General features: G+C 57.7%; 1 protein-coding gene across 5 annotated transcripts in view; it reads left to right on the top strand.

Annotated features, from left to right (window-relative positions):
- The window catches only part of LOC125172465 (receptor-type tyrosine-protein phosphatase U), a 79343-nt gene extending 65907 nt beyond the window's left edge, over nucleotides 1-13436 (top strand). For 4 of the 5 annotated variants that reach the window (XM_047870602.1, XM_047870598.1, XM_047870603.1 and 1 more), the window contains 12 exons: nucleotides 722-758; nucleotides 1408-1505; nucleotides 1589-1705; nucleotides 2598-2752; nucleotides 4762-4897; nucleotides 5359-5508; nucleotides 6967-7140; nucleotides 7989-8129; nucleotides 10174-10299; nucleotides 10433-10590; nucleotides 11817-11952; nucleotides 12218-13436. In XM_047870602.1, the coding sequence (XP_047726558.1) occupies nucleotides 722-758; nucleotides 1408-1505; nucleotides 1589-1705; nucleotides 2598-2752; nucleotides 4762-4897; nucleotides 5359-5508; nucleotides 6967-7140; nucleotides 7989-8129; nucleotides 10174-10299; nucleotides 10433-10590; nucleotides 11817-11952; nucleotides 12218-12280 (1491 nt within the window). In that variant the 3' untranslated portion in view covers nucleotides 12281-13436. The remainder of the gene's footprint in view (nucleotides 1-721; nucleotides 759-1407; nucleotides 1506-1588; nucleotides 1706-2597; nucleotides 2753-4761; nucleotides 4898-5358; nucleotides 5509-6966; nucleotides 7141-7988; nucleotides 8130-10173; nucleotides 10300-10432; nucleotides 10591-11816; nucleotides 11953-12217) is intronic. The other variant, XM_047870600.1, reaches the window with a different exon arrangement.
- The last annotated feature ends 2706 nt before the right edge of the window (nucleotides 13437-16142 follow it).

Genomic DNA, 16142 nt, shown 5'->3' with positions numbered 1-16142 from the left:
GAGGGCTCCGGGATGGATGATACAGTAGCTCTTGCCCTCTCTTTTGTGGGAGATAGTGTAGGTAAAGTGCTTAGCACAGTATGTGATCATAATAGGGTCTCAAAAAATTATTATTGATTTTAAAGATTCAAAAAACATTTTGTCTGAGGGCCATGAGTAACCCATGTGCCCATCTGCTTCCAGCCTGAAGCCTTCATCTGGGTCTCTGGGTTCCCCAAACTCTGGATGACATGTCGCGGGGAGGAGGCACTGCCCATGTCGTTGCCACGAGGGGACTGGGGTGGCTGATTAGACCCAGCCTGGGGTCTGGGGTTGATTAGGCCCCCGGGGCTTTGGGGACACCCTGGTAACTTGAGCAGGGTCACCATGGTCTTTATTTGTATCCAAACAGCTGGGCTGTAAGCTGATTGTGGGTAATTCCCCCCAGTTTGTGGGTGGAGAGACCTTTTAGGCCCATAAAGGAGTCGTGTCCTCTGTGGTGTCACACTGCAGAGAGGCAGAGATGGGTTTGGACCCAAGACACTGGTGTCGCAGCTGCTCTTCCCTCGCTGAGGGGCCGGGAGGGCAGGGCCACCCCGGTTTGGAGGGCCTAGGGAAGAGGGTGGACAGTTGCCTATGGGTGTGTGTGCTGTTTCTGGGACAGGAGGGCAGAGGGGGTGAGATCTGAAGGAGTGCGGGGCTGCTCCCTAGGGTCTCACCGCACCCTCTTCTCCTGTTCCAGGGTTACCACAGGTCAAACCACTTCATAGCCACTCAAGGTACCTGCACCTCTGCCCGTGTGCCCCCGTGTGCTGAATGCCCTCTGCCGCCTTTCTGCCTTCGCTCTGATCTGCTTGACTCCCCGTCTGCTCCCTGCTGTCTCTCTAGTGTCTGAGCCCCACTGTCTGGTTGGGTCTTCTGGAATCCGGCCACCAGTCTCTGCCCCTCTTTGTGTTTGTGTCTCCCCTACATGCTCAGCGCATGTCTGTCCATCTGTCTGTCTTTGAGGTGGTGCATGCAGAAGGGGGGAGCCAGGCTCAGTCCTGACGAGTGTGGATTGTGCCTTTCGGTGGGGGGTGGGGGGGGTGGGCGGTTCCTGGGACCCGCTGGCTGTCTTCCCCCCGCCCCCGCCAACCATTTACTTGTCCATCCCTCCGGGAGACTTGCACTATAGACCAAGGATCTAGCCCTCCAGCTCTGCCCCCCTGGGTTTCACTCAGGATGATTGGGGTCTCCAGCCAGGCCCTCTCGGATGCTCTCAGGGCCCTCCAGGCACAAATTGGCATTGGGTGGGGTGGGCGTAGAATGAGCACGAAGCCCTCCATGGGGCTCGGGAGACTCCTGGCCTGGGGTGGTGGTGCCGGGCAGCAGGTGTGCTGGCCCTGGGTGGAGACCTTGCCTCAGGGACTAGCACCCTCTGCGCCCCAGGGCCGAAGCCCGAGATGGTCTACGACTTCTGGCGCATGGTGTGGCAGGAGCACTGTTCCAGCATTGTCATGATCACCAAGCTGGTGGAGGTGGGCAGGGTAAGCAGGGCCTTGGGGTGAGGGGGTAAGGCGGGCCAAGGGGGGCAGCGAAGAGCCTACTGAGCCTTCCCGTGGGACTCCAGGTGAAGTGCTCACGGTACTGGCCGGAGGACTCGGACATGTACGGGGACATCAAGATCACGCTGGTGAAGACGGAGACTCTGGCCGAGTATGTCGTGCGCACCTTTGCCCTGGAGCGGGTGAGTCTCCTGTCACGTGGTCCCTCCAGGGGTGCTTGCAGAGGTGGGGCAGAGTCCACCTCCCACCTGCCAGCGCAGAAGCAGGAGAGGTGAGGAGGGCTCCGCTGTCTTCCTTGGCAAGGCAGTCGCTCTGTAACTGGGGAGCACTGCTGGAGGACAGGAAGGGGAGCACTGCAGGGAGCAGTGTTGGAGGACAAGAAGGGGAGCACTCCAGGGAGCATTGATGGAGCACAGGAAGGGGAGCACTACAGGAGGACAGGAAGAGGAGCATTACTGGGAGCATTGTGGGAGAACAGGAAGGGGACTGCCCTTTACTGATGACTCCAAGAGGAATTGGAGATGATGACAGCTGCCAGGTGTTGGTCCTTCTCTGCACTGAGCATCGTGCTGAGCTGTGACATGTGTTGGTTCCACTCTGAAAACCCTGGAATGAGGTGTTTCCATTAGTCCCATTGTACAAATAAAGACAATGAGGTGGGGTCATTGCATCACTCAGGAGGCCACGTGGCCAGTTACTGGCCGAGCCCTCCCGTCTGTGATCCCATTTGATCCTCTGTAAATCCTCAAAGGAGACACTTTCCCCCTTTAGACTAAGACCAGAGAGTCAAAGTGACCTCTTGGGGGTTGCACGGCAACGCGGTGGCAGAGGTGGGCGATTGGCAGACAGGTTTAGGCGTCAGGCAGGCCCTGACCCCTTTCCTGTGTCGTGCTCGTCTTGTCTAACCTCGGGCAAGCAGTTTCTTCTCTCTGGGCCCTGGTTTTCTCGCTGGTACGATGAGTCATCAGTACCCATTCGTAAGTTTATCACTGGGATTAATTGAGATCCTGGGGTGAGATGCTTACCCGGCAGGTGTCTAACGGATGCCAGCAGTGACTCTGCCTGTCTCCCCAGAGAGGCTACTCTGCCCGGCACGAGGTCCGACAGTTCCACTTCACAGCATGGCCGGAGCACGGCGTCCCCTACCACGCCACAGGACTGCTAGCCTTCATCCGGCGCGTGAAGGCCTCTACCCCACCTGACGCCGGGCCCGTCGTCATCCACTGCAGGTGAGGCACCGGGATCCCCAGAAGAGGACTGGGCGTGGTGGTGTTCAAGGTCCCAGAGGGAGACTAGGCTTAGGTTCATCCTGCTTAGAGACGGAGGAGAGACTGACCCCCAAGGGCCCCTTGAGCTTTGGCTCTGAGGTCGGCACCCTCATATGCTTCCCAGGACCTGCAGAGGCCCTGGGCCTAGAGGCTAAGGAGGCGCCGGAGACAGAGGGGGCTGGGGCTTGGTGAGGCACCAGGCAGGCTGAGTTCTATCTGCTTCTGTTCAGCAAGTGTGCATTGCACACCTGCGTGCTAGGTTTGGCCCAGGTGCTGGGGCGGGGGGAGGGGGGGGCTTTGCTTTCTCTTCTCCAAGTCCCACGGGCTCTTCTCACTGCTTGGCTTTCACACCCTGTGCAACTCCTGGCCCTCACTCCTATCTGTCCCCGGTCCTGCCTTGCTCGGCTCCTGTGACCCCGGCGGCCCTTCCTCTGCTCTGCTTCCTCTCTGGCTCCACATCTTTCTCTTGCCTCTTCAGTGTCCTGTCTGGTTCCTGCCCCCACTCCCCTCCTGGGGAGCTTAGCCTCTAACCCTGTGGTTTTACCGATTCCCCGACCCAAAGGTCCTTGGCCTCTGTATCTGTCCTGGCTCCTCTGCTTGGATTCCGCTCAGCTTCCCAAATACCACATGGCAGACTCAGTCCCTCCCTGCCCTGCCACCCACAGACTATTTCCATTTGGTGTCTTTAGGCTTCTTTAAGATACCATCTTTAAAATAAGACTTCACTGAGGTATAACATACTTAAAGCAAAGTGAACACGTAATAAGTGTATACCTTTATCAATTTTCCATAAATTGAACACACCCGTGAAATCACCAGCACTGTTCAGATCAAGAACTAGAACGTTAACAGCATCCAGAAGCCCCCTTGAGCCGCCTTCCCGTCTGTACCCACCTGCTCGCTCCTGGAGCAATCAGTATCCTGCCATCTCAAGCGTAAATTCATTTTGTGTTTCTGAATTTGCATAAATGGAATCCTACGGTGTGCACTCTTTGGTGTCTGAACCTTATGTACGTAAGATTCATCCCTGTCGGATCACAGGCTACTGGGTGACTCACCCACAGTGTGTTCATCCATTCTGCTATTGATAGGAATTTGGGTGGTTTCCAGCTTTGAGCTATTATGAATAGAGCCACTAAGGACATTCTATTGCCTGTGTTTGGGCTGGCAGATGCGTGCATTTCTGGGGGGTACGTAAGTGGGGTAGAATTGCTGCCATGTAAACATTCCGCTTTTAAGTAGATACTGCCAAACCGCTTCCCAAAGTGGTGGTACTGATTTCAGCCCCCGGCAGGGGCGTGTGGAAGACCCACTGCTGTGCGTTCCTGCCAATGCTCCGATGCCACCATTTCGAGCCTGACAGCTTGGTGTCATTTTTGTCCTCTCGCTCTGCCCCTCAACTCTGCTCAGCTCTTTCTGACCATGAGCATCCCAGAGATGGGTCTGACCCAGCCCAGCTCTCGAGGAGCTCCCAGTCGGGTCAGGGAGACAGCCACAAAAACGACGACCGCGTAGCAGGAAGAGGGTTTGATAAGAGCCTGCCCGAATTACTCTCGGAGCTCAGAGGAATGATGTCTGGGGAAGGGTTGGGGAGGCTCCATTGAGTATGCGAGCGGCTGTGAACGTGTGGGGCTTTGAAGGGTGTGTAGATCTGGGGCTACCCAGGAGGCAAGAACATTCTTGGATGAAGCTCTGAGCATCACCTTTGTCCTCTCCCCAGCTAAGTTGCTACCCTTCCCCCTCTCCCCTCCTGAGGCCCGTCCCCAGCTCTGTCTGTGTCACCTTTCACCACGACTCCTGCTGCAGACTCCTCCCTGGCTCCTCCTTGCTGGTGCAGTGGGGTGTCTGTCTCTGTCCCCCAGTCCCTGTGTGGCGTAGGCATGGCCAGGCACCCCAGAACCCCTCTTCCCTTCTTGGTCCCGGGCTCCCTCCCCAGGCTCTGACGGGGCCCCTGGCTGCTCTCTCCCCAGCGCGGGCACCGGCCGCACAGGCTGCTACATCGTTCTGGATGTGATGCTGGACATGGCGGAGTGTGAGGGCGTTGTGGACATTTACAACTGTGTGAAGGCCCTCTGCTCCCGGCGCGTCAACATGATCCAGACAGAAGTAGGGGACGCAGCCCTCCTCCCCTCCCCTCTCCAGGACTTGGGTCCCTCGTGGCGGAACTCAGAGCTGGTGGAATGTGTCAGAGGGGTGTCCTTGGGGCTGAGATGCCTGAACTTGGCCCGCCAGCCTCTTAGCGTCTTCCCAGAGTCCGCACCACTGTGTTCATTCGGGTGAGGTCAAACAGCGGTGGGCCAGGGTCAGGTTCTACAGTCACGATCCACTCATGTTTGCTCTGCCCTCACCTCCAGAGCTCCTCACAGGGTTATTATAGAGATGAATATGAGATGAGCGAACGTACCCATGAAAGTTGTTTCCAGCAGGGTTGGTCCAACCTGTAGTAACACGTGGTTGGGCTCCAGCACCCCTGCCTCAACCTTGGGCTCGCTTCCCCCTGCCATCACCCCCAAATCTCTAGGTCCTGGTCCCTTCCTGGTTCCTTATATTCTCTCCTCCTGTTCCAGGAGCAGTACATCTTCATTCATGATGCAATCCTGGAGGCCTGCCTATGTGGGGAGACCACTATCCCTGTCAGCGAGTTCAAGGCCACCTACAAGGAGATGATCCGCATTGACCCCCAGAGTAATTCCTCCCAGCTGCGGGAAGAGTTCCAGGTGGGGCATGAGTGTGTGTATAGGAGTGTGGATGTGGCTTGTGACTCTGTGTGTGTGTGTGTATTGGGAAGTCCTCAGTGCTATAGGCGTCATTGAGAGCCAAGAAAGAGGGACCGAATGGGGCTACTGGGAAGGACTTAGAGACTGGCCTTGAACACTCACATTACTTCTCCAAGTTTTGGTTTTCTTATCCCGGAAAGAAAGTCAATATTGCCCCTGCAGTGTTTGTACTCTCAGGATCTGCAACTTTGGTTGCTGACAAAAATCTAACTGCATGACTTTTGTAACGAACAAGTCTGAAGATGGTGCAGCTTCAGTTATGGCTGGATCCAGGGGCTCAGATGATGCCAACACTTAGCCTCTGCCCATTTTTAGTTCTGCTTTCTTTGTTTTCGGCTTCTCGGACCCACACCCTGGCCGCCCCCAGCAGTGCCAGGCTCATGTCAGGAGACTGGAGAAAGGACTCCCAACAGCCTGAACAGAAGTCTTAGACCAGCCTCTTCGGTGCCTTCCCGGAGCGAGTCACTGGGGCCAGGAAGATGGAACACATTGATGGGCCCAGGAGGGGTTCTGGGGGTGGAGCCACTCTCAGCATGTCATGTGACTGAGATGGGGGAGGGCTGGTTCTCAGTGGGCAGGCAGAGACCCCACATGTCCGCTGCACTCCAGGTTCCCGCGAGGGTTCCGTGGGGTGGCACCTTCTGGATACCTGATGCCGTCCAGCCAGCGTAGGCTGGTGTCATAGGAAATGCTGCCTGTGATTCTTGGGGCCTGTTGGGCTCTGGGGATCATGAGAGACTGGGGCTCCCCATTAGGGACCCCCAAGGACAAGAGAAAGAAGCCGAGACCCCATCGATCAGGCTATATGAGGCACGAGGTGGAGGAGATAACCTGGAGTCCCAGGCTTGTGGCAGCACAGGTGCCTCGGACTTGCGTTTTGTTCAGACGGGGCTGACCATCTCTGCCAGGCCCCCGGAGTCCGCTTTGCAGAAGACGTGGGGCTTCCGGGCTTGTCTTCTTGAAAGCTCCTGAGAAGCTCGTAACGGTCCTCACTGCGCCTCGCACGTCTGGAGCCTTGCATGTGCCTGGTGCCGTGCTTGGTCCTTGGCGTCATCTCTTTATCTTTCCGATAGCCCCTCGCGGCAGGCATATTATTATCCCACTTTACGGCTGAGAAAAGCAGTGCTGAGAAGTAGGACAGCTTGTCTAAGGTGATGCAGGGAGCAAGGAGGCAGACTCGAGTCTCCGGAGCTCTATTCAGAGCCTGCGCGGTCTGGAGGCTGGGAGCTTGGGGTCCCTGCCCTCTCTCCCTTCTGTCCGGGCCTCAGGTCTCCAACCATAAAATGGGGTTAGTAGCCCAGCTCAGTGTCCTTCGGCGGGAGCTGTGAGGAGGCCCAGCAAACACTGGATGTCTATACTCACCCACGCCCCACCCTGTTGCCCCTTCCACTCCTTTAGACGCTGAACTCGGTCACACCACCCCTGGACGTGGAAGAGTGCAGCATCGCCTTGCTGCCCCGGAACCGAGACAAGAACCGCAGCATGGATGTCCTGCCGCCCGACCGCTGCCTGCCCTTCCTCATCTCCACCGACGGGGACCCTAACAACTACATCAACGCTGCCCTGACTGATGTGAGGGCTTGGGGGGGTGGGGTGGGCTCTGGGATTCCCGCACTGGGAAGTATCTGGGAAGGTTCGGGAGCCAAGGGGGAAGGGCCGAGGGCTCTGGTCGGGATGAGGTCAGGGCAAGGGGTGGCGTCAGTGCCTGTGACTGGTCTGGGGCCCTCAGCTGGGGTCTCAGACCCTTCACCCATGGAGTCGGAAGGGACGTAGAGATTTATTTATTCAAAAATATTTATTGAACTCCTACCACGTGCCGGGCAAAGACCATGCCCCTAAATCTCTGCTTTCCTGAAACTTGTATTTGGGTGATGGGTTGGCACAGCCAGTAAGCAAATATACACTGGTAATTCCTACAAAAAGCAACCAGGCAGAAGAAATGTGTAGTGTGGGGTTTGGAGTGTGTGTATATGGCGATTTTTGATGAGGTGGTAAGGAGGGCCTCTTTGTGGAGGTGACCGTTAAGCAAAGAGCACAAAGAAGGGAGGGAGAGAACCATGTCAATATTTGGAAATTTGTTCTAGGCAATAGGAATAGCACATGCCTAGGCCCTGAGGCAGGGAGCAAGCTTGGCCAGCCTCTAACTACCATGCCCAAGTTCCCATTGCCACAAATGTGAGAACCTTTTATGTTTAGTTCCAAGGGCCGTGGGCTTGGGCACCAGAGGCCTGGGAGCTCACCCTATGAACTCAGGCCTCAGTGTGCCAGCCAGCCTCTAAAATGGGCCACTGGAGGCAGCCTGGCCCCGAGGGGAGGGCTGTTCAGCCCAGGGTGGGCAGAGTGGGAGGACAGCCTGTGGGGGTGCTCAGGCCCTGTCAGGGGTGGCGAGCAGGCCCCGTTGAGTCCCGGTTTCCCTGCAGAGCTACACACGGAGCGCAGCCTTCATCGTGACCTTGCATCCGCTACAGAGCACCACGCCTGACTTCTGGCGGCTGGTCTACGATTACGGGTGCACCTCCATTGTCATGCTCAACCAGCTGCACCAGTCCAACACTGCCTGGGTGAGGCCTCTGCTGCCCAGGGCCTCGCTGTGCTCAAGGGCGTGTCCCAAAAGCCCAGGGTCGGATCCCAGATGTACCACCTATTTGTTGAGTGACCTCAGATGGGTCTTGCTCCCTCCCAGAGCCTTGGTGTCCTCTTCTGTAGAGTGAGGCTTTCGGATGGGAGGGAAATAGCTGCTTTTTATTGAGTACCTGCTGTATGCCAGGGACTCTGCTTCACACTTACGGGCTTCAGGTGAGAAGATCAAGACCTAGAGAGGTGAAGTGACTTCTCCAAGGTCGCAGAGCTGTGCCCCTACCCCAGGCTGCCTTCTTCCGGAGCCTGTGGAACTAACTGCCCGTGGTGGGGGCCTTTAAGGCAGAGTAAAATTCCAGCCTCCTTACTTTTTGACTGTTTGATCTAGGGTAAGTTGATTGGCTCTTTGAGCCCCAGTTTCTTTTCTGCCTGGCACACAGTAGGTGCTACGTACATGGCAGGGATAGAGATGTTGCAGTTGCTGCTGAGGTTGGTCCAGACACTGGCCCGGTGGCCTCAGCCTGGGGGCTGCCCCAGTTTCCTTCTGGGGCTCCCAAGGCTGGCTGGCACTTCCAGGAAGTGCAGATGTTCAGCCTGCCAGCCACGCCTGGCCCTGTCCCCTCCATCCCTGGGCCTCTCTTCATCTCCCTGTCCTGTAAAATGAGCATGATGGTCTCTTGAAGGCTGAGAAGCCTCGCTAACTGAGCTCTTTTTGAGTTGGGCACTTGGTATAAATGACCTAGGACTTCCGGGTGGTGGGTTCTTGCCCCGGGGCAGGGGTCTGGAGGGAATCCGGTGTGAGAAGAATCTGCCCTTGCTGAGGTGGAGGGGAAGGACCCGGAGGGAGGCTCACACAGACGTCACTCAGTGTTCACCATTTGCTCATGCATTCAGCCACCTTTTCCCACTGGCCACTGCCTGCCAGGCCCTGCAGCAGGCAGTAGGGAAATAGAAGAACATACAGCCCCCCCTCAGATATCATGGTCCTGTGGGGAGCGGGGCACAAAAACCAACAGTGACAGCACAGAGGGAAGGGGCTGCCGTGGAGCTGGTCCTGGGACGTGGAGAAGCCTGGGGGGATCATGTATCAGGGAAGGCTTCTGGAGGAGGTGATACCTGAGCTGAGACGTGTAGGAAGGTTAGAGTTAACTAGGTGAAGACAGGGCCGGTGAGTGATCCATGGAGAGGGGGGAGCACCATGTGTAAGGGCCTGTACTAAGGAGTGGCCAGGACCCCGGGTGAAGAGAGGAAGCTAGGGTCCTCTCTTTGTGGGCGTGTCCAGAGAGGGAAGCAGGCGGAGCCGGGAGTCCTCTGGGAGGAGCTTGAGGACTGTTTCACAAACAGGGAAATGGGGGCCCAGAGGAAGGAAGAGCCTTGCCTGGGCTCTAGGCAGAGCTGAGCCTAGAAGCTGGGGCTCTGGACCTGCTGGCCCGGAGGACCTGTGTCTGTCTGTGTGTTGGGGGGGGGGGATACACCTCCTTCACCCCTCTGCTGTCTCCAGTCTAGCCTGGAGAGGAGGGGGCATTTAGGGCCCTGAGGCTATGGTGGGGCCCTAGGGAAGGAGTGGGGGTCCTGAGCTGTGTTGCAACCCCAGGGACACCCCAGCTCTGTGAGCTGATGCTGGGGAGCGAGGTAGCAAGAGAGACGGCTGGGGGCAGGGGTGATGGGGTGGGTGGGGGTGACCCGAGGCCTGGCCCTAGAAGGAGGCAGCCTCACGTGGGGATGTGTGTGTGCGTGAGCGTGTTAGGTATAGCTGTGTAGCTGCACAGCAGGGATTGTTAGTGCCCACCTAGGAAGGGTTTGTCTCTGTGCAGAAGGCGTTGGGGGCCGGTGTGCACTGTGCTCTGATGGGTGAGTGGCGGAGACCGGGGGGGGGGGGGGGGGACTTTGCAGGGGAGTTGGGAGCGAGTGAGTGGGTCAGGGTGTGCGGGAGCCCCAGGGCAAGTGTGGAGGTCTGGGCTGGGTATGAGCGGCGGCGGCCGCCCTGGCCCCCTCTGCTCAGCCCTCCCTGTCCGTCCATGCTCTTAGCCTTGCCTGCAGTACTGGCCGGAGCCCGGCCGACAGCAGTATGGCCTCATGGAGGTGGAGTTCGTGTCGGGCTCAGTGGATGAAGACTTGGTGGCCCGTGTCTTCCGGGTGCAGAACATGTCTCGGGTGAGTGAGCCGGGAGCCCTGCGGCGAGGACCCGAGGGGTTGCCAGGGCAGCCTCGTCAGACCCTCGTGAGGTCACCACAGGGTCTCGTGACCCCTGTGCTCACACCCCCTGCTTGGCCGCCCGTGCCCCCAGCTGCAGGAAGGGCACCTGCTGGTGCGACACTTCCAGTTCCTGCGCTGGTCCGCCTACCGGGACACGCCTGACTCCAAGAAGGCCTTCCTGCACCTGCTGGCCGAGGTGGACAAGTGGCAGGCGGAGCGTGGGGACGGGCGCACGGTCGTGCACTGCCTGTGAGTGTGGGCCCTGCTGCGGGATGGGAGGAGGGGTGGGGGCCTGAGGCCCAGTCTGAGAGAGGGCCTCACGGCTGGCACTAAACCCCCCCGGGCAGGGAAGGCGGCTGTGGCCTGCACTCTGCGTGGCCGTGCGAGGATGGCCCTGTCTTCCCTGGAAGACTCTGCTCGGTTTCCAGGGTGTAGACTCAACGCCGAACAACGGCCCGGCACTCTCCGTGTGATGCATGACTTTGCCAGTTTAATTAGAGTCCTGTCAGAACTGTTCACTGCGTGAGACAGTAGCACCCTCGAAGCCAAAGAATTTCCAGTCTTTGTCCGCGCATGCACACGTGCAACTTTTTCATTCATTCCTTCACATGCCCCCATTCATAAATTCTCCTACGCGTGTCTGGGTACGCTCACTCCTTTGACCGCCACTCCCTCCTGCTTTTAGCTTTTTTACCCTTTTAGGGCCAGCCTAGGCATATTAGATAGGGATAGGGACCCGAGTCAGGCAGGGCCGGTCCTCAGGGAGGTTCTAGTGGGAGAGACCCCTTGAGATGGCGGCTGAGGGCCTAGTTTATCCCCCATCTCCCAAGGGGAGCCCTACACCCCGAGGTCACAGGGGGCAGAGGAGGGAGAGCACAGGGGATAGGAAGTGTCTCTCTTAGCCCCGGAGTGTGGCTGTGTACGTGTGTGTGTGTGTGTGTGTGTGTGTGTGTGTGTGTGTGTTTTCACCTCGCGTCTGTGTTGCTGGGGGTGACTGGTGTTCTCGGTGTTCATTTTCCATCCTGCTCTCCGGGTTTTGCTTGTCGCTCTGCGGCCGTCCACTGTCGCTGTCTTTGTCTCGGTGGATTTCTCCTGGAGCGTGTCTAGCCTCCTTTCCCTCAGAATCTGCTGTCTTTCTCCAGGAGGCTGTCTCCTTAACTGCCCACGGGATTTGGATGCCAGTTTTAGCCTCTGACTTTGCCCCTCTGAGCTCCCAGACCCCTACTTCCTGGGTTCCCTAAGCCCCGCCCCTTACCTTTGGGCCCCCTGGCTCCTCCCTCCTGGGCTCCACCCCTCACCTCCGGGTTCCCTGGGCCCTCCCTCCTGGGTTCCCTGGCTCCATCGGTCACCTCTGGGCTCCCAGGCCCTGACCCTCCTCCCTTTTGGTTCCCCGGTTCTGCCAGTCGCTTGGTTTTCCAGCCTCAGGCCTCCCTCTCTTAAGCCCCACCCCCAAACCTTTCGTGTGTCTCATTTAGGAACGGGGGTGGCCGCAGTGGCACCTTCTGCGCCTGCGCCACAGTCCTGGAGATGATCCGCTGCCACAACCTGGTGGACGTTTTCTTTGCTGCCAAAACGCTTAGGAACTACAAGCCCAATATGGTGGAAACCCTGGTGAGAGGCCGTGTCTCCCTGTCCAACCGCTTCCAACTTCCCGGTCCATGCCAAGCTAGGTCCCTCTGTACCCACTGCCCTCTGTGTGGTTCCCGCGACCGGGCTGTGGGTCCTGATCTGGTGGTGCCAAAACAGGGATCCACATTTGCCCCCCTCTTCTCCTGAGATGGGCCAGGGCTCGTGCTCGCCCTCTTGTCTCCCACTCCCCCCTTCCCCAGTACCAGAGAGGGGCCAGGCTCATGATTCCTTCTCTCCCTCTCCCCAGGATCAGTACCACTTTTGCTATGATGTGGCCCTGGAGTACCTGGAGGGGCTGGAGTCAAGATAGCGGGGCCCCTGGCCTGGGGCACCCACTGTGCACTCAGAGCCAGGCCCAGCACTGATGAGGAAGACCTGGACCCCTAACTCTGCGCCGCTACAGCTCCCCCGGGGGACGGCACTAGAGTGGGCGCTGGGCCATCTCGGTGCCCCTTCCACGGTGCCCGGGGCCTCTCACCATGTCCGATGGGCAGGCTGGGGGCCAAGGAGAGGCTTAGCGAGACTGCAGCCCGGCCTACCTCCGTAGGTTCCTGCAGGTCTGCGCCGTGTATCTGGCACTGCCTGGTAGAGTGACAGGCGCTCAGAGTTGCCAGCTCGGGAGGACCCAGGCTCAAGCCCCTCGACTCCAGGCTCAAGCCCCTTGACTCTGTCCCAGCCCTTGGCAGAGATGAGTAAGGCCCTGTGGGGTCTGTGCGTGGCCAAAGTTTCCACCCGGCGTGGGTTCCTCTGGATATGGATGGAGAGTTCACTGGGGCTTGGCATCTGGACTCCCATCTGGCCTGGCCCCTGAGGGTCCTGGGTAGACTGGGCACATCAGACTGGTCCTCTCTGGAGGGGACAATAGCCCCCTCCTCCACCCTGCTGCCCCCCCTACAGCCCCGGGGCTGTTTTGCTCATGATCCCTCCCACTATTACTTCTTTGACGTGTGCTCTGAGCTTCCTCGAACCGAGATCTGCCCATCCTTACCCTGTTCCCTGTGGGGCCCCTTCCCTGCCTGACCCAATGCCTGCAGAATGAAGGCACCTCAGTCCTTCTTCCTGTAACTTTCAAGCCTCACTGGCGGGAACTCCTCAGCCTAGGCCATGATAATCTGCAAGGTTGAACGACAGCCCTTAGGGTTGAGGTCTCTGTGGCCCCTGGTGAGGCTGCCCACTGGGGACAGGTCACTGCTAGATCAGGGGTGCTTGCAGCGTCTACGGTTCAGAGGAAGAAGGTGTATTTTGCGATGAAGGAGCGATTCTTTCTTGTTAATTTCATTATTTTTTGATGGGTGGGTGGGAAAAATCTCTTTAAAATGGGGCAGGCCACACCCCCATTCCGTGCCTCAATTTCCCCATCTGTAAACTGTAGATATGACTACTGACCTACCTCGCAGGGGGCTGTGGGGAGGCATAAGCTGATGTTTGTAAAGCGCTTTGTAAATAAATGTGCTCTCTGAATGCCACAGAGGAGCCTTGTGTGTGTCTGGCCACCCTGAGTGGGGCCTGCTCGCCTGCCCCCAGCCTCCTAGTACAGTGGGAGGGCTCTGGGCTGGGAGGCAGAGGCTTGGGTCCGGTCAGGCCCTGATTTTTCCATTCATCAAATGGTGGGGGTGTGGACCAGAGCATCGCTCAAGGGTCTTCTACTTGTAGGGGCAGGTTCCAGAGAGCTCTTGACTATTGCTTCAGGCCTCTGAAGCAGCTCCTTAGGCAGTGGGCTTTATCCCGAGACCCCTGAGGGCCACAGAGCTGCCTCTCACCTCTGGGGGCTGGATCTGGGGTTGAGCTCTTTTGAAGGCATCATGGGAGGCTCAGGCTTTGGTATCAGGTGGATGGGCTTCACCAGCTGCAAGACCGTGGCTAAGTCAGTTGCCCTCCCTGGGCCTTGGTTCCCATCTGTAAAATGGGAATGATGCCGATAAGATCAGAAGTCATGATTAAGTGCCTTGCATGGTGCCATGGGTGCTGAAAGGGCTCTGATTTCAAACACACAAGAGGGGCAGATGCACCCTGTTTAATGATGATCATCCCAGGCATTCCCAGCCTTGGGCTTCTGCTAGAGGGGGAGGGGAGTGGAGGAGGAGTGGGCTAGCTGGTAGGGATCCCAGTCACTCCTGGCTCTGTCATAAACTTGTGTCAGCTTGGGCAAGACATTTCATGTTCCTGGACCTCAGTATCTTCATATGGAAACTGGTTCTATGATGTACTGATTCCGTTTTCACACTGGCTTACTCTCTCTGCCTCAGTTTCTCCATTGGCCAGAGAATACAACCTATACCAATGGCTCCAGGACCCAACATCTCTTCATCTGAACTAAGAATTTATTATGATCCCCCTTAGCTAGGGTACATGCCCCCCCCTTCCCCCCACTCCCCACACTCATTCTGAACTGACTGCTAAGCCTTACCTGATGAATGACAAATGTACTGACAAACGCATGTCAGATACTGGCCAAGCAATAGAATGTGACTTGCTTTGACCAATAGAATATGGCAGAAGTGATGGCAAGTGAGTTCTGGGTCTCAAGCCTCAAGGGGCGACTGCAGCTTTTGCTTTTGCCCTCTTGGAACTCTGCCATGTAAGGAAGCCTGCCTAGCCTCCTGGAAGGTTTGAGGGCACATGGAAAGGAACCAACAGAACACATCCCATGAATGGCCAGTACCAACTACGAGACCTGCGGATGGGGCCATCTTGGGCCTTCCAGCCTGGCTGACCTCTCAGGTGAGTATTGCCACATGACTAACCTGGGCAGAAACTGTCCAACCAACCCCCAGAACTGGAAAAGATAACATAAATTGTCCTTTCTTTTAAGCCAGAGTGTGAGGATTGTTAATGCAGCAAAAGCTAACTGATACGTATGTGTTCTGGGCAGGGTAGATGGCAGCTTGAAGTGTTTCTGCATTCTTTCTGTTAACATCCATTGCCCCGCAAAGGGCTGGTCTTCTAGCTGGCGCTCTAGAAATGTTGGTGTGACAGAGGGAAGGAAGGAGTAAGTGCCTGTTTGACCAGTGGCTTTTCAGAGGAACAGGGAGGACAGGTTGTATATTAGGAGGAGCGCCGGCTTCATAATAAATAAACCAAGGTCCCTGACTGGTAAAAGCCGGCCAGCATTATCTCCTACTTAATCCGTACAACAACTTGGGAACCCGTGCTGTGCTGACTCCAAAAACCCGGGCCTCTGACGCTCTGCTCTGTGGCCGGTCTGGGTGGCGTGGAAAGCCGGGGGATCCCCTGATGCAACACCAAATGGCCAATGTGTGGCCTGGGCGCTGAATTTCCCGTGCTCTGAAATGTGTCTGAGGTGGGGGCCTCTCGGACAAGGCAGCCTGTAGCACGAGAGGACGGAAGGTCCGGCCTGGCTCTGCCCCAGGGCTGCAGGCCTTGCAGGTGTGGGGTAGGAGCTCCCGCCCACCCAGATCCCCGCAGAAAGGGTTTCTAGAAGTGCAGACGGGCCGGCTGCCTAGTACTACCAGAAGCTGAGTTTGCTTTTTTATGTCCTAATCAATCTGGCCGTGGGAGCCGGCCCAGGCAACGATTACTTCTCACGACCTCTCTGCCGGCCCCTGAGTGGGACATGTTATACATCCCGGGCACCCAGAGGACGGAGCCGTGGCTTTGATGGATGCGAAAGCCGCTTGCGAGGCCCTAATTGAGAGCGGGGCCTGTCACTGGGCCTCTGCCCCCGCCCCTCCCCCCGCCGACCTCTGATGGAGAGGAGCTTAATAGACACCCCATGGCCGAGGGCCGCGCAGAAATGACGGGGCCGTTGCGTAGACAGAACCTACTTTGCCATGCGGTGGAGAGAGCGGGGACCGTGGTGTCAGGCCTCTGTCCAAGGGCCTCGTCCTCGCGGGGGCGCCGAGGAGTCCTGACCTTCCGCGAGCCTCAGTGCCACATCTGAGATGTGACAGGAGAAAAAGGCAAGGCGTGGTGGCGCCCCCGGGGCAGGGGAGGCTGGCTGGTGGGATGGGTTGCGGGGACCTATGGTTTCAACAGGTGCAGGCCAAGCTGCGTCCTGTCGGTGGAAGACGAGGGCTGGGGACGTGGGGATCTGAACGAGGGAAGCCTTACTGGGCACTTAACGGTGCCGGGGCATATTGCCAAGAGCTCTGTGTGGACTGTCACGTGTCTGCTCTGTGAAGCTTGAGAGGTAGGCACTGTTATCCCCATTT

Source organism: Prionailurus viverrinus, chromosome C1, assembly GCF_022837055.1.
Source record: "Prionailurus viverrinus isolate Anna chromosome C1, UM_Priviv_1.0, whole genome shotgun sequence".
Lineage (NCBI taxonomy): Eukaryota > Metazoa > Chordata > Mammalia > Carnivora > Felidae > Prionailurus > Prionailurus viverrinus.
Note: the sequence above shows the minus strand (reverse complement) of the source record. Positions and strands in the feature narration are given on the sequence as shown.